Below are 23879 nucleotides of genomic sequence, written 5' to 3'. Positions count from 1 at the left end.
ACATATAGACGAAGATAAATTGCCAACAAATTTTCCTACGCTATAGGATGTGGGCGTGGTATGGCGCCGAACTTTATCATCAATGTTTTTTGGTAATTTTTTCGATGAAAAAAGGGGTCGTACTTTAACGAACTCCTCCTAGGGACTTTGACCAAATGTGTCACAGTTAAAGTTACAGATACTACACATAAAGCTGATGATAAATTGCCAACAAATTTTTCCTACGCCATAAGATGTGGCTGTGGTATGGCGCCGAACTTTGCTGCGATGGTTTTTGGCCATTTTGTAAGCAAAAAGAGGGGTCGTACTTTAACAAACTTCTCCTAGGTACTTCGACCAGATGAGTCACAATTAAAGTTACAGATACTACACATGTAGGTGATGATAAATTGCGAACACATTTTTCCTACGTCATAAGATGTGGGCGTGGTATGGCGCCGAACTTTGCTGCGATGGTTTTTGGCCATTTTGTAAGCAAAAAAAGGGGTCGTACTTTAACAATCTCCTCCTAGGTACTTCGACCAGATGAGTCACAATTAAAGTTACAGATACTACACATATAGGCGATGATAAATTGCGAACACATTTTTCCTACGCCATAAGATGTGGGCGTGGTATGGCGCTGAACTTTGCTGCGATGGTTTTTGGCCATTTTGTAAGCAAAAAAAAGGGGTCGTACTTTAACAAACTCCTCCTAGGTACTTCGACCAGATGAGTCACAATTAAAGTTACAGATACTACACATATAGGCGATGATAAATTGCGAACACATTTTTCCTACGCCATAACATGTGGGCGTGGTATGGCGCCGAACTTCTCTGCGATGGTTTTTGGCCATTTTGTAAGCAAAAAGAGGGGTCGTACTTTAACGAACTCCTCCTACAAGCTTTGACCAAATAAGTTGCGATTAAAGTTACAGATATTACACATATAGACAAAGATAAATTGCCAACAAATTTTCCTACGCTATAGGATGTGGCCGTGGTAAGGCGCCGAACTTTATCTTAAAAACAGTACAAACGTTTTTCTGTCACCTTATTTTTACCATAAAGTCAATTGTCATTTTTACAGTGTACAATTTGATGGATAACGAATCATTTAGATATCAGGTGTTTGTTTTTATACCAACAAAAAATTGTTAGAATAATGTATTATAATATATTGTGTTGCATTGTTAGATCAAATTAAAGTTTAAAGGGTATGCAATTGCATGCAGTACGTGTATTGTTTCATGTAAAAATGGAAAGAACAAATACATTTAGTAAGAAAAGATGAAAATACTTGACTGAAGCACATTAATTCAAGGCCACATAAAATGACGTGGTGGGCCAGATCTGGCCCTCTGGCCTTGAGTTTGACACTGTTACTACATGAATATCCGACCCGTCTTCTGTAAATATGATGCCGTGTTGGCTTACACTACAGCAAACCACAATAATGAATACATTGTTTAAGAATACCTCTCTGACAGTGTAAATCAAAACTGAGCATTTTTCTTTTTGTAAAGACAGAATTTTTGACAGCTCTTTTTCAAGCGGTTGCATTTGCTAAGGGAGCCATTTTCTTTTCTCATAATAGTCCTTCTTCGGTTACAGGACGCATTTTGTCTATCGCTTTACATCCTGGAAATGTCACAGGCATTGCTGCTGCGCTATAAAGGGAACCTGAGAGTCCATAGGGGGAGAAGTATAGGTCGGATGTAACTAAGAACTAAGAAACACGTGAATCATCCATGACCTTGAGGGATTATTACAGGCCTGGGCAATTATTTTGACTCGGAGGGCCAAATTAAGAGAAGAAAATGTGTCGGGGCCAATTTATCTATCTATATATCTATATATTTATATCTAAATATATATCCAGAGGTGGGTAGAGTAGCCAGAAATTGTACTCAAGTAAGAGGACTGTTACTTTAGAGATTTATTACTCAAGTAAAAGTAAGGAGTCGTCACCCAAATATTTACTTGAGTAAAAGTAAAAAGTATGTTGTGAAAAAAATACTCAAGTACTGAGTAACTGATGAGTAACCTGTTTGTTTAATGATGACGGCAACAAATGTACTAAAACATAAAAATAGCAAGGAGCAAATTCAGAGCCAGGAATATCTCTTAAGCAACTAAAACAATAATATATATTAAATAATAATACATTAACATAAAAAAATTAAGGCAAATTGAGCCACAATAACTTAACACCATAGGCTCAGTAGGCAGAGATTACAAAGGAAAATTAAAGCTGCAAGCAGCATTGGTCGGGCCCGCGTATTTGGCAGGTGCTAGTCCTAAGTGTCCCAATACTTTTGTCAAGTTTTAGTCCCAAGTGTCCCAATACTTTTGTCCAGTGTAAGTGTCCCAATACTTTTGTCCAGTGGTAGTCCTAAGTTTCCCAATACTGTTGTCTACTTTTAGTCGTAAGTGTCCCAATACTTTTGTCAAGTTGTAGTCCCAAGTGTCCCAATACTTTTGTCCAGTTTTCGGCTTAAGTGTCCCAATACTTTTGTCCAGTGATAGTCATAAGTGTCCCAATACTTTTGTATAGTGTACCTACCTTGTCTGCATTGTGTAGGCACGCTGGTGCATCCTGCTTTTAAGCAGCCATCTTAAAAAAACAGCAGCGCAGCAGCATCAGCGCAGCGGTTCTTTGAAGGGTCATAAAATCAAAACCAGAGCAGGTATCAAAAGTCTTTCGCCAACTTTTAATCAGAAGGGTTCAATCTCTCTCCTGTGTTAGTTTGAAGCTGAAACAACAAACGCGCTCAGAGGAGATAATGTTTGAAGAAAGGTGACCGGTTTTTACAAAAAATTTGTTTTGAAGGGGGAATAGCAAACTTCCTGTTGATTTTTGCTGGGGGTTGTCAATTTATGAAATGCAGTTCTAAGTGAGACCTACATAGAGGTTTTTGTTTCATGTCTCTCCGACCTTCCCAGTGGGAGTTACAGGCAGTTTTGTCATTTGTTTTCTTCCGAGGAGCAGTTTTTTTTGCGTTTTATTAAAAAATTGCAGTAGAGCGCAATTTTGAGATTTGGGGTTAGGTTTTTTTTTTTTAGATCGCAATGTTTGCCAGTCCTGATGTGTGCGTTCAGTTTGGTGAGTTTTGAAGCATGTTAAGGGGGTCAAATTACAGCTCAAAGAGGCAAAAGTGACTGTTTTTAGTACTTTTTTGTCTTGAAGGGGGAATTGCCAACTTCCTGTTGATTTTTGCCCAAAGATATACAATTATGAAAACTAGGTCTAAGTCAGACCTACATAGAGGTTTTTGTTTCATGTCTTTCCGACCTTCCTAGTGGGAGTTACAGGCAGTCTAGTTTTTATTTCCCTAGAGCGCAATTTTGATTTTTGCGGTTCGTTTTTTTTATTAAAAGACAATTTTTGCAGGTCCTGATGTGTGGGTCAAATCTGGTGAGTTTTGAAGCATGTTAAGTGGGTCAAATTAGTGCTCAAAGAGGCGGCGGAAGAAAAAGAATAAAGAATAAAACCTTACAAATACAATAGGTCCTTATGTCCCATTGCATAAGGACTCCCTTTGGGAGTCCTTATACAATGGGCCATGCGGGCCCTAATAACAAGTTAGCCTTTACGCAAACCATAAACTGATTGGTGTGGGCTACACCTGGGAACACACTGTGCACTTCTGATTGGTGTTTGTATGCATGCGTGTGTGTGTGTGTGTGTGTGTGTGTGTGTGTGTGTGCGACTGTGTCTCTGTCTGTCTATGAGGCTGCAGTGCGTTAATAAATGTCCCCACACGATGTACAATTGACAGTGATTCACAGCAGGGAAGCGAACATCAGCCTACGGTGACAGCCAAAATATCTACTAACGTTACTTACCGCCATGTGCTTCCTCAAATTTGACGTTGAGTTCATGCAAGCTTAAGTTTGTCATTGTTTGCCGCTGAAACTTTATGTGCAGTTAATCACGTGACCGCCTGGCTCTGTTTGATTGGTGAAAGGGAGTCAAACCTCACCAGTGACTGCATCTGATTGGTGAAACGCAGGCATGCGATAGATCCTACTTTGAAGGTCTGTCTGACAAACCAAAACAAACAAAGCGTGCATTAACAGATGGATAAAAATCAGTAGCGAGTAGCGAGCTGAATGTAGATAAATGGAGCGGAGTAAAAGTAGTGTTTCTTCTCTATAAATATACTCAAGTAAAAGTAAAAGTATGTTGCATTAAAACTACTCTTAGAAGTACAATTTATCCCAAAAGTTACTCAAGTAGATGTAACGGAGTACCGTAAATGTAGCGCGTTACTACCCACCTCTGTATATTTCTCTATCTATCTATGCAGAGACACACACACACACACACACAAGCACGCGCACACACACATTCTTGTATTTTTTACCTTCTTGAGACCTCCGATAAATGGGTTGTACTTGTATAGCGCTTTTCTACCTTCAAGGTACTCAAAGCGCTTTGACACTACTTCCACATTTACCCATTCACACACACATTCACACACTGATGGAGGGAGCTGCCATGCAAGGCGCTAACAAGCACCCATCAGGAGCAAGGGTGAAGTGTCTTGCTCAGGACACAACGGACATGACGAGGTCGGTACTAGGTGGGGATTGAACCAGGGACCCTCGGGTCGCGCACGGTAAAAATGCCTACCTCTTTAGGACCACCCTTTCTAGCTATATAAAGATTTGTATTGACCACATGAATAATACATACATTTATATGCAAATATAAAAAACGCTTGTTGCGAAAAATGAGTAGGAATTTCACAAGAAAAAGGTCACAATTTCACAAGAAAAACTTTGAATTTCCTAAGTCGTGATTTTACTCAACGCAAGTCAAAATTTTACAAGAAAAACTGAACATGTGTGTAATGTTATGATAAAACTTGGAATTTTACTCAATAAGAGTCGCAATTTTACAGGAAAAACTAAAAACTTTGGCAATTTTATGAAAAGAGCTGTAATTTTACTCGACCAAAGTCACCGTTTTATAAGAAAACTTAAAAATGTTGGCAATATTATAATAATAATTGGAACTTTACTTGGCAAAATTATTACAAAAGTCATAATTTTACTCAAAAAATGTCACTATTTTACAAGGACAACAAAAAAAAAATTGGCAATATTGTGATAAAAGTCAGAATTTTATATGACACAATTTTGCAGTAAAAGTAATAATTTTACATAAAAAAAAGTAATAATTTTACAAGAAAATATAGCAATATTACAGAAACCGAAATAATATGAGAAACTGTTCCCAATTTTATAGGAAAGAAGTCGACACATTGTGAGAAAAAGACTGCTTTCAGTTCATTTTTTATTTTTTTTACGTTTTGTTTGTAATTGTTATTACATTATCAATCAATCAATGTTTATTTATATAGCCCTAAATCACAAGTGTTTCAAAGGGCTGCACAAGCCACAACGACATCCTCGGTACAGAGCCCACATTACAGTATGTCTCTATATATATATTCATTTATTTTTTTTAAATCAATTTTCACCCAACGGTGCGCATTTCAATTTCTTACACACACTTGTTGTCACATATGTGGACCAGAGGGGGAGCACTTCAAATTTTCCACACTTATTTCATATGGTGACCAGAGGGGGAGCACTTCAATTTCTTACACACACTTATTATTACATATGTTGACCAGAGGGGGAGCACTTCTAATTTTACACACTTGTTATTTCATATGTTGACCAGAGGGGGCGCACTTCAATTTCTTACACACACTTGTTATTTCATATGTTGACCAGAGGGGGAGCATTTTTAAAACCGACACACAGTCAATTTGAAAAATCCCTTCTTTTTGGGACCACCCTTATTTTGATAGATGTCACCACCAGGGGTGCAAATGAGACATTCTCTATTAGATGCAATGGTTTTCTGTATTGGAACCATGATTTATGTCATCACTTGTTCACACCTCCTCATATGGAAGGTACTTTTCCTTGTTGATGTCTCAAGAAGGGTGGAAATACAAGAACACACACACACACACACACACACACACACACACACACACACACACACACAGAGAGAGAAAATCTGCTGTACAGTATATGTGCTTGGGTCCTATTTTTAGGAACACTAATACAAAACCTCACAATAATGTCTGAATGAATGCTAAAAACGTTATGACAGACCGCCTTAAAAATCTGAATGGAATTAAAAAAAATTTGGAGAATGTACATAATAAAGAATGTGGGATTTACAATATTAACTATGACCGATAAAAGACTGAATATTGACGACATATGAACGTCACACCCCCTCTTTATCAACATTTTACAATCAAGCGAAACGCAACAAAAATGCAACAAACAGCGAAAAATGAACGCGAAGGGTTAAAAAAAACACACACCAACAATCTGATATATGTGATATATCACTAAGCTTTAGAACTTTGTTGTAAAAATCTCCTTCCGCGTCTGTCCCTGACACCCGCATTTCAGGCTCTGGAAACACTCTGTGGAAACGCTCCCCACCCACACTGCTTGGTGCCTCGTCTGAGCTGCTGTGACTTAGATGACCATAGTAATTTATTAGATTACCATAGTAACTAATTAGATTACCATAGTAACTGGTACGTATATCATGCAAAAGCGCAGATTCCAAGCATTGAAATACTTTTTATTAGGGATGTCCGATAATGGCTTTTTGCCGATATCCGATATTCTCCAACTCTTTAATTACTGATACCGATATCAACCGATATATACAGTCTTAGAATTAACACATTATTATGCCTAATTTGGACAACCAGGTATGGTGAAGATAAGGTACTCATTAAAAAAATTAATAAAATAAAAAAAGATAAATAAATTAAAAACATTTTCTTGAATAAAAAAAGAAAGTAAAACAATATAAAAACAGTTACATAGAAACTAGTAATTAATGAAAATTAGTCAAATTAACTGTTAAAGGTTAGTACTAGACCAGCAGCACGCACAATCATGTGTGCTTACGGACTGTATCCCTTGCAGACTGTATTGATATATATTGATATATAATGTAGGAACCAGAATATTAATAACAGAAAGCAACAACCCTTTTGTGTGAATGAGTGTAAATGGGGGAGGGAGGTGTTTTGGGTTGGTGCACTAATTGTAAGTGTATCTTGTGTTTTTTATGTTGATTTAATTAAAAAATAAAAAATAAAAAACGATACCGATAATAAAAAAAACGATACCGATAATTTCCGATATTACATTTTAACGCATTTATCGGCAGAGGTGGGTAGAGTAGCCAGAAATTGTACTCAAGTAAGAGTACTGTTACTTTAGAGATTTATTACTCAAGTAAAAGTAAGGAGTAGTCACCCAAATATTTACTTGAGTAAAAGTAAAAAGTATGTTGTGAAAAAACTACTCAAGTACTGAGTAACTGATGAGTAACATACACACACATATCATATATATATATATATATATATATATACACACACACACACACACATATACATATATATATATATATATATATATATATATATATATATATATATATATATATATACATTGATATATACAGTATATAATTTATATTTATTTATTTTGCCGCTTTTGTTTACATGTTAAAGGTGTTTTAATGAATATACATGCATGTTTAACACATATAGATTCCTTTCTTTCATGAAGACAAGAATATAAGTTGGTGTATTACCTGATTCTGATGACTTGCATTGATTGTAATCAGACAGTAGTGATGATAACATCCACATTTTCAAATGGAGGAGAACAAAAGTTACTCCTTTCTGTCTAATACCACATGAAAGTGGTTGGTTTTTGGCATCTTATTTATTCAGCTTCCATATTCGTTTTTATACACTTTACAAGAAATACATTGGCGGCAAACTCCATAGCTTGCTAGCTTGTTTGCGCTGGCTTTCGGAGACTCTTATTTTGAAAGCGCAGGCGCAATGGAGCGGCACTTTTATTGTGAAGACAGGAACTGTGCAGTCAGTCTTTAGGCTTTTGACGGGATGTACGGTTGAAATAAAAAATGGTCTTTTTTCCTTCACAGTTTTGATTGATTGATTGGAACTTTTATTAGTAGATTGCACAGTACAGTACATATTCCGTACAATTGACCACTAAATGGTAACACCCGAATAAGTTTTTCAACTTGTTTAAGTCAGGTCATGTGACCGCCTGGCTCTGTTTGATTGGTCCAACGTCACCAGTGACTGCATCTGATTGGTGGAACGGAGTGAACGTCACCAGTGACTGCATTTGGTAAAACGCAGGCACTATGAAGGTCTGTCTGACAGACCAAAACAAACAAAGCGTGCATTAACAGATCGATAAAAATTAGTAGCGAGTAGCGAGCTGAATGTAGATAAAAGTAGCGGAGTAAAAGTAGCGTTTCTTCTCTATAAATATACTCAAGTAAAAGTAAGAGTATGTTGCATTAAAACTACTCTTAGAAGTACAATTTATCCCAAAAGTTACTCAAGTAGATGCAACGGAGTAAATGTAGCGCGTTACTACCCACCTCTGTTTATCGGACATCTCTACTTTGTATAGTTCAAGACTTACGGTCATTAGAAAACATCACTGCACATCATAATGGCAGCGACACTTTCCATCTTAAAGATCTAAAACAGTTATTTGGGAATGTCCGGCGGGCCAGATTGAAAAGCTTAACGGGCCTTCATTTGCCCAGGTGTGGTTTATTATAAGGGGCGCCACTGACTGTGCATCTGTTTCAGTCTCCAGGTGTGCAGACCATGCCTGCAGTCCGCCCATTAGGAACCTGGCTACAGGCAGGGCCCTCGCCATCCTCTCAGGCGGCTGTGGGAACGACACCACCCCCTGCCCCCACCCGCCAAGTCACATGACGGACGACCCCTTCTCGCATCCAAATACCTGGTGGGAATCCAGTGCAGCGCAAGGAGGACACGATGAGATCCACCTGGACCTGGGAACACACTTCTGTCTGTCCCATGTGGTATTGTTGTTCCGCTCGCCGCGGCCGGCCGCCATGGCCGTCGAGCGCTCGACTGACTTTGGGAAATCCTGGGATGTCCTTAAGGTGTTTGCACACAACTGTAGCATGGAGTTTGGTTTGCCCGATGATTTTAATCAGCCTGGCTCTTTGTGTACGTCCCGTTACAGCAGCGCAGCACCGTGTAGCGGCGGGGAGGTAAGGTGTACGAGCACGCCATGTCAGCAGTCTCCTTCCAACTAACACACTCTCTCTTTTCTCAAGGTGATTGTACGGATACTGGACCCCGGCAGAGAGAGAGTTCTAGACCCATACAGCCCGGAGGCTCTTGCCCGCCTAACCCTCACCGACCTCCGTATTAAACTGCTGAAAGCTCGGACGTGTCCTTCGCCCCAGCAACCCTCCCTAGAAGAACCGCAGCCCACATTTCTTTCATCAACCACAGAACCACCTGCTTTCGAACCGTTTGCCGTTTATAACCTTCTGGCTCAAGGGACGTGTCTGTGTCACGGACACGCCGAGTTTTGTGTTCCACTCCACAGCAGCCAAGACACACAACAGGACAGTAACACGGTGAGTGGCTTTTAAGGAAGTCATACCTGCCAACTTTTGAAATCAGAAAAACCTAGTAGCCAGGGTCCAGGGGCCGCAGGCCCCGGTAGGTCCAGGACAAAGTCCTGGTGGGGGGGTTCAGGCGACGCAAAATGATTATTAGCATTCAGACAGGTTAAAATGTTGCTAAAACCATCACTTTTCTATCAGTCACAGTGACTTTTCAAAACAAAAATATTACAGCAAAAATCATATGGGTTGATTGACATGTTTATTCTGTAAGCTAACTTCAATAGTTTGAAATTATTTTGACAGTTAATGCCAGTTATCCTGTCAACCTTTCACAAGACTTCAATTTGTTAATTGAAAGTATAAACAGTATAAACACTTTTTACAGTAAACAAATGGTAAAACAGTACTAAACAATTCCATAAAAAAAAAAATTGGTGTCATTATTAACTTTCTGTCCAAGCTTGTATAATCTACTGCCTTGTTCAATTGTAAAAAAAATATTCTGTGCCTAAAATTCACATTTCTATCACAATTATCATACTGTAAACATGGTAAGCTAACTTCATTAAAATTAATAGTCCTGTCAATAGCATGGAATTACAATTCAAATGTAGTTTTTTTTGTAAGCCTTTCAAAAGAATTCAAAATATGAAAAATTAATGAAAATTAATTTAAGCCATCAGACACTTGAAAAGTGGCACATCACATCTCTAATGTAATCATTTTAACTTTTCAACAGAAATAGCACTGCAAAAATATTAAGGACATACTTCTGTATTTTGGTAGTTATGCTGTCAACATTTAACAAGATTTCTTCAACTTGGACTTGAAAGCATAAATAGTATAAACACTTTTAACAGTATAACAGTACTAAACAATTCCAATAGATAACATTGGTGTCATTACCCTTTTGTGGCTAAAATCCAAATTTATTCTATCAGATTGATCATATTGCAAAACCGTGGTCTTTTACATCGCTAATTCCTCCGTGTCCGATCGAAAAATCTTGTCTGCACAAGGTGCAATTCGCGTAGTTTTCACCCTTTTTGGAACGGATAATTATTCCCGGATAGGCTTTTGAAAATTCTTCACGGAATGACTGCAGTTTTCTTTTCGGTTTAAGACTCGTTTGCGATTTTTCTCCGGCTGATTCCATGATCGTTTGCTCGTTTGGAAACAATGGCCTCGTGCTTGGCAGCGGTGCTATAAATAGCCTCGCGCACGGCATTCGGAATGGCTCGATAGGAAGTTACGGGAAGCAGTGTCGATTGTCATTGTTGTTACGCGATTTCGTGAATAAAACTTTAAAAAAAAAATTTTTTTTTAATTAATGAAAAGCCGTATTTTTTATCACTGCAACCGTAACCCGGAATAGGTTGATGAAAACCGTACTAATTACGGGAAAACCGGAGTAGTTGGCAGGTATGGGAAGTTCTTCTTGTCACAACAGTCTTTTAGACCAGGGATGCCCAAAGTGGCTGCACAATCATTGATGGAATGTCTGCAAGGCTACACTGTAAAAAAAAGTACCGTATTTTTCGGAGTAAAAGTCGCTCCGGAGTATAAGTCGCACCGGCCACAAATGCATAATAAAGAAGGAAAAAAACATATATAAGTCGCACTGGAGTATAAGTCACATTTTGGGGGGAAATGTATTTGATAAAGGCAATTTAAAATAAATAAAGAATAGTGAACAACAGGCTGAATAAGTGTACGTTATATGAGGCATAAATAACCAACTGGTATGTTAACGTAACATATTATGGTAAGAGTCATTCAAATAACTATAACATATAGAACATGCTATACGTTTACCAAACAATCTGTCACTCCTAATCGCTAAATCCCATGAAATCTTATACGTCTAGTCTCTTACGTGAATGAGATCAATAATACTATTGGATATTTTACGCTAATGTGTTCATCATTTCACACATATGTCGCTCCTGAGTATAAGTCGCACCCCCGGCCGGCCAAACTATGAAAAAAACTGCGACTTATAGTCCGAAAAATACGGTAAGTAGATTTTACTGTAAAAAGCTGGCAGCTCAGTCGCCAGAAATTTACCGTAAAATCATCAGTGGTACCCTTTTTCCATTTACAGCAATGCACTGTAAAAACAGGGAATGTGCCGTATTTTTCGGACTATAAGGCGCACTTAAAATCCGACAGTGCGCCTTATAACCCGCTGTGCCTAATCTATGGAATAATTCTGGTTGTCCTAACCGACCTCAAAGCTATTTTATTTGGTACATGGTGAAATGATAAGTGTGACCAATAGATGGCAGTCACACATAAGAGATACGTGTAGAGGGCAATATGACTCGAGTAAACAACACCAAGATTATATATGTTCCATTGAAAATATAGAACATTACACACGGTGCTCAAAAATCTATCAAAATGTTTTAGTACAACTTTGGTAAGCTATGAAGGCGCACCGCTTGATGGCTTGTACTCTGCTTCAACATAGGAGTATTATTATGGTGTGTGTGTGTAAGGTAAGACATTATCTGGCGTTTTGTTTCGCAATATTATGCAAAACCAACTTTTCTTACCTTCTGGTACCTGCTGATCTGTATTTGGGATCTGCATAAGTCCTGAAAATATGCGCGTGTCCGCCTTTGTAGTCGATAAGCTTCTTCTTTTCCTCTATCTTTTTGTTATGGGACATTCATCCTCCGCTGTTGCCATTTCTAATATAAAGTAGTGTAAAGTTCTTACTTATATCTGTCAGTAAACTCGCCATGAAAGCGCTAAAACATACCGGTGTAGTGAGTTTACATTATTCACCCAAGGAACTTTAGTTATTAGAAAATTTCGGTCATACGGTTTTTTCACGGGACACATTTCCGGCCTTGTTGTTGCACTAGTGAGCCACGGATGAGGAGATGCTGCTCCGTTATTGATTGAAGTAAAGTCTGAATGTCATTAAAACAGTTAGCTCCATCTTTTGACACTTCTTCCACTCCCGTCCTTGCACGCTACACCGCTACAACAAAGATGACAGAGAAAAGACGCTGTCGAAGGTGAGCCACGTAAATAAGACCGCCCAAAAAACGGCGTCAGAAAGCGACTTGACGATGATCTGTAAAACATCATCTATGCAACATTTTGACCAAAGAACCACCATTATATGTTATGTAGACCACAAGGACGTGTTTTAGATTTAGGAAAAAATAATAACAATATGACTCCTTTAATGAGCCCTATAATAATAATAATCCAGTGCGCTTTTTGTATGAAAATAGCCCTGACTAGACCCGCTCATCGGCAGTGCGCCTTATAATCCGGTGCGCCCTATGGTCCGGAAAATACGATAACTTTTACAAAATGTGTAATTATTTGTAATGATAAACTAATACAATCTTTTCATAGTAGTTTAGGTGGAAGACATGGTGTGTTTATGGTGTTTTGTATAGTTATATTTACCAAATATGGGCTGATCTCCACATGGACAGTCTAATGACATACAATCAGAGGTGGGTAGAGTAGCCAGAAATTGTACTCAAGTAAGAGTACTGTTACTTTAGAGATTTATTACTCAAGTAAAAATAAGGAGTAGTCACCCAAATATTTACTTGAGTAAAAGTAAAAAGTATGTTGTGAAAAAACTACTCAAGTACTGAGTAACTGATGAGTAACATACACACTCATATCATATATATATATATATATATATATATATATATATATATATATATATATATATATATATATATATATATATATATATATATATACAGTATATAATTTATATGTATTTATTTTGCTGTTTTTGTTTACATGTTAAAGGTGTTTTAATGAATATACATGCATGTTTAACATAGATTCCTTTCTTTCATGAAGACTAGAATATAAGTTGGTGTATTACCTGATTCTGATGACTTGCGTTGATTGTAATCAGACAGTAGTGATGATAACGTCCACGTTTTCAAATGGAGAAGAAAAGTTCCTCCTTTCTGTCTAATACCACATGAAAGTGGTGGGTTTTTGGCATCTTATTTGTCCAGCTTCCATATTCGTTTTTATACACTTTACATTGGCGTCAAACTCCGTAGCTTGCTAGCTTGTTTGCGCTGGCTTTCGGAGACTCTTATTTTGAAAGCGCAGGCGCGATGGAGCGGCACTTTTATTGTGAAGACAGGAACGTCCTCATGTGCAGTCAGTCTTTAGGCTTTTGACGGGATGTACGGTTGAAATAAAAAAGTATCTTTTTTCCGTCACACTTTTGATTGATTGATTGGAACTTTTATTAGTAGATTGCACAGTACAGCACATATTCCGTACAATTGACCACTAAATGGTAACACCCCAATAAGTTTTTCAACTTGTTTAAGTCAGGTCATGTGACCCCTGGCTCTGTTTGATTGGTCCAACGTCACCAGTGACTGCATCTGATTGGTGGAACGAAGTGAAACGTCACCAGTAAGGCAGGCACTTTGAAGGTCTGTCTGACAGACCAAAACAAACAAAGCGTGGATTAACAGATCGATAAAAATTAGTAGCGAGTAGCGAGCTGAATGTAGATAAAAGTAGCGGAGTAAAAGTAGCGTTCCTTCTCTATAAATATACTTAAGTAAAAGTAAAAGTATGTTGCATTAAAACTACTCTTAGAAGTACAATTTATCCCAAAAGTTACTCAAGTAGATGTAACTGAGTAAATGTAGCACGTTACTACCCACCTCTGCATATAATACAAGAGCAGTGTAAACAAACATTACAATGCTCACTTTTAATTAACTCAGAGAGAGGTATTAATAAAGTAAAACTATGTTTATTAGTGTGGCATGATTAGGTGGAGAAAATAACATGTGTGTATGTTTTGAGGTTCCAGTTAAACATTTTGAGACCATGTTACTGGATTTTCATCGCCAAGCCACCACATTAGGAACACAATTTAAAGAAAACTGACAAGAGTGACACAAAGAGACATGGAGTTTGTTTATTGTAGTGTAGCGGTTTCAAATATTATAGTACTTAATTTAGCTACAATTAAAATATTAGAAACACCCAAACTCATCCCTACTTCTGTCATTTGTGAAATAGCTTCTATGTTGTGGCTGGTCGGTTCTTTATTTGAATGGGCCGTCTCTTGAAAGTGTGTGTTTGGGGCGAGGTCGCTGAAAAAACCCGTCATATGCCTTACAGGTGTCAGGTCGGTGTGTGTGTACTCACCACACAGCAGGCTACCACTGTGAGAAGTGTGCGTCGCTCTACAACGACCGACCCTGGAGGCCCGCCAACGGCAGCAGCAGAGATGCAAACCCGTGCCAGAGTAAGTAAACACAGACGCCCTGAGATGGCCATCCTGGAACTAGGAGGAAAAAAGCAATTCCTTTTAAAAAACGTATATATATATATATATATATATATATATATTACATATTAGGGGTGTCACAAAAATCTATTTTCAAATGAATCGCGATTCTTATTTGTAACGATTAAAAAAAAAATCCTAAATAGATTTAAAAAGATATGTACATATATTTTTTCATCGATTTTTCATTCCAATGAACGACCCATTTCACAAATGCACAGCCACCATATGCAGCGTCAGTTGCCTTGATCCTTAAATATGGGGAATATAAGTTAGGTCAGAAAAAAACACAGAGGCTATTTCATCCCTACAAGCCTGTTTTGCAGGTTTCCTTGTTCTTCAGGGGATTTTTAATAAAACAGGCCTGTAGGGATGAAATAGCCTGTGTTTTTTCATATATATATATATATTAGAGATGCACGGATAGGCAATTATTTCATCCGCAACCGCATCAGAAAGTCGTCAACCATCCGCCATCCACCCGATCTAACATTTAATCAGAACCGCATCCGCCCGCATCCGCCCGCACCCGCCCGTTGTTATATATCTAATATAGACGATGTGAGGTTATAAAGCTTTTGCCTGTTAAAGAAAGGAGACTGATCCAATGCAGCACAAACATTCGCGTGCCACGCTGTCACGGCCCAGACGCACACCAGTGCGCAATCATATGGGAGCCGCGCTGAGCGCACCTCCAAGCGCGTCTCGCTGCCGGCGACGGCCGGGTATGGGCCCGACGCTCCAGCGCTAGTTGATTCGGCAGGTGGGTTGTTACACACTCCTTAGCGGGTTCCGACTTCCATGGCCACCGTCCTGCTGTCTATATCAACCAGGGTGAGCCCCACCCCTTTCGTGAGCGCACTGCGCGCAGAGTGACCCCTGTTACGCGCCCCCGGCAACAGGGGTGGCGGGCAGGTAAGCTGCGCGGGCGGAGCGCGCGGAGTGACCCCTGTTACGCGCCCCCGGCAACAGGGGTGGCGGGCAGGTAAGCTGCGCGGGCGGAGCGCGCGGAGTGACCCCTGTTACGAGCCCCCGGCCACAGGGGTGGCGGGCAGGTAAGCTGCTTACCTGCTGGGCGTGACGCCGGCCGCGGCGAAGGCGGACGAGGCGGGGTGTCGGTGCGGTGGGCGCGGTGGTGACCCTGGACGTGCGTCGGGCCCTTCTCGCGGATCGCCTCAGCTACGGCTCCCGGTGGGGCCCTCTCGGGGGAAGGGGCCTCGGTCCCTTCTCCGCTCCGTAAAAGTGTCCATCTCTTCTTTTTTTTTTCTTCTGTTGTGGCATATGCAGCAGGTGCCTGCTCGTTTTTTGTATGTGGGTAACAACATTTAACTATGTATATATATTTCCCAATTGGTTTAACTGCCACCCGCCTGAATCTATTTAAAATCTTTTTTTTTTTATTTCAACCGCCCGACCCGACCCGCGGATAAAATCTAATTTTTTTTAATTTCATCCGCCCGATCCGCGGATAATCCGCGGTTGTGCCCGCAAACCGCGCATCTCTAATATATATATATATATATATATATATATATATATATATATATATATATATATATATATATATATATATATATATATATATATGCCCATATCTGCTGCACAGATTGACTTTAGAAAAGAGAAGTGTTGGATACTTCTCTCGTTGCCTTATTTGTATTTGACTTTATTAAATGTTTAGTTTAATACAATTCTACACAGTTTTATTTTAAGTACTATAAAAATGTATCAGAGCTGTTTGTCTATTTTATGGAGGAATGTAGTTAATCATAGAAGTGGCACCCAATGTTATTCAAAATGTATTGATTTTGAATCGAAAATTATTTTGAATCGATTCTCAATCAAATCGTTACCTCCAAGAATGGAATCATGTGGCGCCCACACTCAGAGCCCTAATATATATGATTCATCATATATATTAGGGCATATTTTGTCATATTTCATGCATATGTGCCCTTTAAGGGTTGAAGGTTATTAAAAAAGTATTGATTTTGAATTGAGAATTATTTTGAATCGATTCTCAATCGAATCGAATCATGTGGCACCCGAAGAATCAGAGCCCTAATATATGATTCATCATAATAATGCCCATATTTCATGCATATGGGCCCCTTAAGGGTTCAAGGTTATTAAAAATGTATTGATTTTGAATTAATAATTTTGAATCGATTCTCAATCGTATCGGATCATGTGGCACACGAAGAATCAGAGCCCTAAAATATATGATTCATCATAATAATGCCCATATTTCATGCATATGTGCCTCCTAAGGGTTTAAAGTTATTAAAAAAGTATTGATTTTGAAGTGAGAATAATTTTGAATCGATTCTCAATCAAATCGTTACCTCCAAGAATTGAATCGAATCATGTGGCGCCCATACACAAGAGTCCTGAAATATATGATTCATCATAATAATGCCTATATTTCATGAATATGTGCCCCCTAAGGGTTCAAGGTTATTAAAAAAAGTATTGATTTTGAATTGAGAATAATTTTCAATCGATTCTCAATCGAATCGTTACCTCCAAGAATCGAATCGAATCATGTAGCACCCAAAGACTCAGAGCCCTAATATATGTGATTCATCATAATAATGCCCGTATTTCATGCATATGTGCCCCCTAAGGGTTGTGAGCAGCAAATGCATGTTCTTACATAAAATTGTAAGAACATGCACAAGTAATAAGAACATGGTAATAATAAGAACAATATACAGGTAAAAGCCAGTAAATTAGAATATTTTGAAAAACTTGATTTATTTCAGTAATTGCATTCAAAAGGTGTAACTTGTACATTATATTTATTCATTGCACACAGACTGATGAATTCAAATGTTTATTTCATTTAATGTTGATGATTTGAAGTGGCAACAAATGAAAATCCAAAATTCCATGTGTCACAAAATTAGAATATTACTTAAGGCTAATACAAAAAAGGGATTTTTAGAAATGTTGGCCAACTGAAAAGTATGAAAATGAAAAATATGAGCATGTACAATACTCAATACTTGGTTGGAGCTCCTTTTGCCTCAATTACTGCGTTAATGCGGCGTGGCATGGAGTCGATGAGTTTCTGGCACTGCTCAGGTGTTATGAGAGCCCAGGTTGCTCTGATAGTGGCCTTCAACTCTTCTGCGTTTTTGGGTCTGGCATTCTGCATCTTCCTTTTCACAATACCTCACAGATTTTCTATGGGGCTAAGGTCAGGGGAGTTGGCGGGCCAATTTAGAACAGAAATACCATGGTCCGTAAACCAGGCACGGGTAGATTTTGCGCTGTGTGCAGGCGCCAAGTCCTGTTGGAACTTGAAATCTCCATCTCCATAGAGCAGGTCAGCAGCAGGAAGCATGAAGTGCTCTAAAACTTGCTGGTAGACGGCTGCGTTGACCCTGGATCTCAGGAAACAGAGTGGACCGACACCAGCAGATGACATGGCACCCCAAACCATCACTGATGGTGGAAACTTTACACTAGACTTCAGGCAACGTGGATCCTGTGCCTCTCCTGTCTTCCTCCAGACTCTGGGACCTCGATTTCCAAAGGAAATGCAAAATTTGCATGGTTGGGTGATGTTTTGGGGTGCCATGTCATCTGCTGGTGTCGGTCCACTCTGTTTCCTGAGATCCAGGGTCAACGCAGCCGTCTACCAGCAAGTTTTAGAGCACTTCATGCTTCCTGCTGCTGACCTGCTCTATGGAGATGGAGATTTCAAGTTCCAACAGGACTTGGCGCCTGCACACAGCGCAAAATCTATCCGTGCCTGGTTTACGGACCATGGTATTTCTGTTCTAAATTGGCCCGCCAACTCCCCTGACCTTAGCCCCATAGAAAATCTGTGGGGTATTGTGAAAAGGAAGATGCAGAATGCCAGACCCAAAAACGCAGAAGAGTTGAAGGCCACTATCAGAGCAACCTGGGCTCTCATAACACCTGAGCAGTGCCAGAAACTCATCGACTCCATGCCACGCCGCATTAACGCAGTAATTGAGGCAAAAGGAGCTCCAACCAAGTATTGAGTATTGTACATGCTCATATTTTTCATTTTCATACTTTTCAGTTGGCCAACATTTCTAAAAATCCCTTTTTTGTATTAGCCTTAAGTAATATTCTAATTTTGTGACACACGGAATTTTGGATTTTCATTTGTTGCCACTTCATATCATCAAAATTAAATGAAATAAACATTTGAATGCATCAGTCTGTGTGCAATGAATAAATATAATGTACAAGTTACACCTTTTGAATGCAATTACTGAAATAAATCAAGTTTTTCAAAATATTCTAATTTACTGGCTTTTACCTGTATGTCCCTAGTGTGTGAACGTGAGTGTGAATGTTGTCTGTCTATCTGTGTTGGCCCTGTGATGAGGTGGCGACTTGTCCAGGGTGTACCCCGCCTACCGCCCGAATGCAGCTGAGATAGGCTCCAGTGCCCCCCGCGACCCCGAAAGGGACAAGTGGTAGCAAATGGATGGATGGATATTCGGATAATAAAGCATGCACATAATAAAAACATCATTCGTACAGTTTTTCTCTGGGTCATCCTTACCTTGTCTCTTTTCTAATGGCCGTCACCAGAGTGCGAGTGTCACGGTCACGCAGAAAGCTGTCACTTCTCCCAGCGGGCGTGGCTCTCCACCGGCGGCGTCAGCGGCGGGGTGTGCGATAACTGCAGCCACCACACCTACGGGCGCAGGTGCCAGCGCTGTCGTCGAGGCTACCGCCGTCACCCGTCCCTGCCCGTCAACTCGCCACACACTTGCCAACGTAAGCGATCGTATGGAACACTGCAGCGGCGTCTTTTTGAGGGAGAAAAACAGAAATGTGCACGTTGTCCGTCAGGCTGCTGGTGTGACCCTCGGGGCTCCTCGCCTCCGAGTGCTGGAGAGGAGGGCCACTGGTGCCACCCGCGGAATGGGCAGTGCAAGTGTAAAGCTGGCGTTGGCGGCACAAGCTGCACGCGCTGCCTGCCTGGCTATTGGGGCTTTGGAGATGAGGGCTGCAAAGACTGCGCGTGCCCCAACGGCTGTAATCCCACCACTGGGCAGTGTCTAGACAGGTGAGCTACACTTGAAGGTTTTTTCCACAACATTTTAATTGGTACTGACACTCCCAATGTGGCTCCTGCAGCCACTTCAATAATCAGGTGTTTAACTTACCGATGGGTGGAAGGATCCCTGCTTTGGATTCTCATTTCTTCATGGATGAAGAGGAGGAACATTGGCCAAAAGAGCAGGCGGTGTCTGCGCTGCACTCCACAGGTGTGCTCAAAACTAGGGATTACAAATTACCATATATTAATGCCACACTATTTATAGCAAAAACGCACATTTAGATATAGTTTTTTGTGACTAACAAGCAGTTTTAGACCAGTCCACGGGGCAATTTTGAAGAAACTAGAATATAAAACATGTTTTCAGTTATTTCACCTTTTAACTCCACATGTGTTCATTCATAGTTTTGATGCATTCAGTGACAATCTACAATGTAAATAGTCATGAAAATAAAGAAAACACATTGAATGAGAAGTGTCCAAAACGTTTGGCCTGTACTGTATGTGTGTGTGTGTGTATATATATATATATATATATATACACACATACATATATATATATATATATATATATATACACACATATATATATATATATACACACACACACACATACATACACATATATATATATACATACATACATATACATATGTACATACACATATATATATACATACATACACACATATGCATATATATATACATACATACACACATATATATATATATACATACATACATACATACACACATATACATATATATACATACATACACACATATACATACAGTATATACATACATACACACATACACATACACATATATACATATATGCATACACATATATACATATATGCATACACATATATACATATATGCATACACATATATACATATATGCATACACATATATACATATATGCATACACATATATACACATATACATACATACATACATGTATATAGATATATATACATACATATATATAGATATATATACATACACATATATATATATACATACATACACACATATATACATATATATACATACATACATATATACATACACATATATATATACATACACATATATATACATGCACATATATATATACATACACACACACACACACATAATATATATATATATATATATATATATATATATACACACACACACACACACACACACAGGTAAAAGCCAGTAAATTAGAATATTTTGAAAAACTTGATTTATTTCAGTAATTGCATTCAAAAGGTGTAACTTGTACATTATATTTATTCATTGCACACAGACTGATGCATTCAAATGTTTATTTCATTTAATTTTGATGATTTGAAGTGGCAACAAATGAAAATCCAAAATTCCGTGTGTCACAAAATTAGAATATTGTGTAAGGGTTAAATTTTGAAGACACCTGGTGCCACAAACTAATCAGCTGATTAACTCAAAACACCTGCAAAGGGCTTTAAATGGTCTCTCAGTCCAGTTCTGAAGCCTACACAAACATGGGGAAGACTTCAGATTTGACAGCTGTCCAAAAGGCAACCATCGACACATTGCACAAGGAGGGAAAGACACAAAAGGTTATTGCTGAAGAGGCTGGCTGTTCTCAGAGCTCTGTGTCCAAACACATTAATGGAGAGGCAAAGGGAAGGAAAAACTGTGGTCAGAAAAAGTGTACAAGCGATAGGGATCACCGCGCCCTGGTCAAGATTGTGAAAAAAAACCCATTCAAAAATGTGGGGGAGATTCAGAAGGAGTGGACAGCTGCTGGAGTCAGTGCTTCAAGATCCACCACCAAGAGACGCTTGAAAGACATGGGTTTCAACTGCCGCATACCTCGTGTCAAGCCACTGTTGACCAAGAAACAGCGCGAAAAGCGTCTCACCTGGGCTAAGGAAAAAAAGAGCTGGACTGCTGCTGAGTGGTCCAAAGTCATGTTTTCTGACGAAAGCAAATTTTGCATTTCCTTTGGAAATCGAGGTCCCAGAGTCTGGAGGAAGACAGGAGAGGCACAGGATCCACGTTGCCTGAAGTCTAGTGTAAAGTTTCCACCATCAGTGATGGTTTGGGGTGCCATGTCATCTGCTGGTGTCGGTCCACTCTGTTTCCTGAGATCCAGGGTCAACGCAGCCGTCTACCAGCAAGTTTTAGAGCACTTCATGCTTCCTGCTGCTGACCTGCTCTATGGAGATGGAGATTTCAAGTTCCAACAGGACTTGGCGCCTGCACACAGCGCAAAATCTACCCGTGCCTGGTTTACGGACCATGGTATTTCTGTTCTAAATTGGCCCGCCAACTCCCCTGACCTTAGCCCCATAGAAAATCTGTGGGGTATTGTGAAAAGGAAGATGCAGAATGCCAGACCCAAAAACGCAGAAGAGTTGAAGGCCACTATCAGAGCAACCTGGGCTCTCATAACACCTGAGCAGTGCCAGAAACTCATCGACTCCATGCCACGCCGCATTAACGCAGTAATTGAGGCAAAAGGAGCTCCAACCAAGTATTGAGTATTGTACATGCTCATATTTTTCATTTTCATACTTTTCAGTTGGCCAACATTTCTAAAAATCCCTTTTTTGTATTAGCCTTAAGTAATATTCTAATTTTGTGACACACGGAATTTTGGATTTTCATTTGTTGCCACTTCAAATCATCAAAATTAAATGAAATAAACATTTGAATGCATCAGTCTGTGTGCAATGAATAAATATAATGTAATGCAATTACTGAAATAAATCAAGTTTTTCAAAATATTCTAATTTACTGGCTTTTACCTGTATATATATATACTGTATATATACACATACATACATATATATATATATCACATATTTCTGTATATATATACATATATGTATGTATGTATATACACATTTATACATATATACATATTCATATGTATGTACATTTTATATTAATATGATGGATATATATTTAATATAATGGCTATCTGATGTAATTAATATTATTGGATATTCCACCTCCCAGGGGGTGGAACAAGGGGATGGGTCAAATGCAGAGAGTAATTTCACCACACCTAGTGTGTGTGTGTGTGACTATCAGTGGTACTTTAACTTTTAACTTTATTAAGAGCATTTCAAAGTTACCTTGTTTACTTCCGTGACAACGTTCTTAATATTTTGTAATCAATCAGAAATATCAAGCAGCTAAAATGTGCCACACAGGGATAAGTGTGGAGAGTGTTTTACATCTTTCCCCATCATGCACTCTAATGGATTTAAATGGGTGTAATTTTGAATGTTTTTATGGCGTTTGACGTTTTTCATAATATCCACAACGTTCAGTGAGCAGCTTGTTATGTATGACCATGTGTGTTGACCTTTATGTTAGTTGTATTTTTTTTTGCACGATGACTAGGGAAGGTCATTTGGATTGTATCATATCAGTAAATGGTGTGCTATTATTAAGTACTTTGTAGGGTCATTGATCTGATTTACTCACATTGTCCACTAGATGGCATCAGATATGTAGCATTCAAAGTCCGCCTGGTATTTAAGATTAATTTGAAAGCACTCCGCGGTGCTTTGTTGAACTCATGTGGCTGGCGGGCCGCTGTCCTTTAGCATTAGAAAAGTGCTTGGTTGACACACACAGAAGCTGAACTAAACCAGAATGTGTGTGCAGGGAAATGCCTATGCAAGGAGAAAAAACTGAGAAGCATGTCTGACCTCTGCAAGATCGAACATGACTATGGTAAGAACCGTCGTATCCTTTAATGACTGATGTGGTGTTTCACTTACTCTGAAACTGCTGTCACCATGACAGTGATGAAGGCCAGTGTGGTATCAGCTCATGACAAAGGCAGTCATGCAGAAGTGCAGGTGAAAGTCCGCAAGGTCCTACGATCAGGTCTGGTGGCACTGAGTTTGGGCACCGTCAGCATCTTTCCTGTGTCCTGGACCAGCCGTGGCTGCACCTGTCCAATCCTAAACCCAGGCAAATACACACACTTATGGCGACATTAAAGACTTCCAGGACA

At 39.2% G+C, this 23879-nt stretch overlaps 1 protein-coding gene across 1 annotated transcript in view; it reads left to right on the top strand.

The window, feature by feature from the left end:
• The window catches only part of LOC133571057 (netrin-4), a 40189-nt gene that overhangs the window by 15502 nt on the left and 808 nt on the right, over positions 1–23879 (top strand). Inside the window, exons 2-9 of the mRNA XM_061924060.1 lie at positions 8690–9123; positions 9190–9498; positions 14641–14767; positions 19388–19576; positions 19652–19868; positions 19940–20070; positions 23525–23593; positions 23666–23836. Of these exons, the coding sequence (XP_061780044.1) occupies positions 8690–9123; positions 9190–9498; positions 14641–14767; positions 19388–19576; positions 19652–19868; positions 19940–20070; positions 23525–23593; positions 23666–23836 (1647 nt within the window). The remainder of the gene's footprint in view (positions 1–8689; positions 9124–9189; positions 9499–14640; positions 14768–19387; positions 19577–19651; positions 19869–19939; positions 20071–23524; positions 23594–23665; positions 23837–23879) is intronic.

The sequence above is a fragment of the Nerophis lumbriciformis genome, linkage group LG28, assembly GCF_033978685.3.
Source record: "Nerophis lumbriciformis linkage group LG28, RoL_Nlum_v2.1, whole genome shotgun sequence".
NCBI lineage: Eukaryota > Metazoa > Chordata > Actinopteri > Syngnathiformes > Syngnathidae > Nerophis > Nerophis lumbriciformis.
The sequence above is the reverse complement of the archived record's forward strand: the minus strand, read 5'-3'. Positions and strand labels throughout refer to the sequence as shown.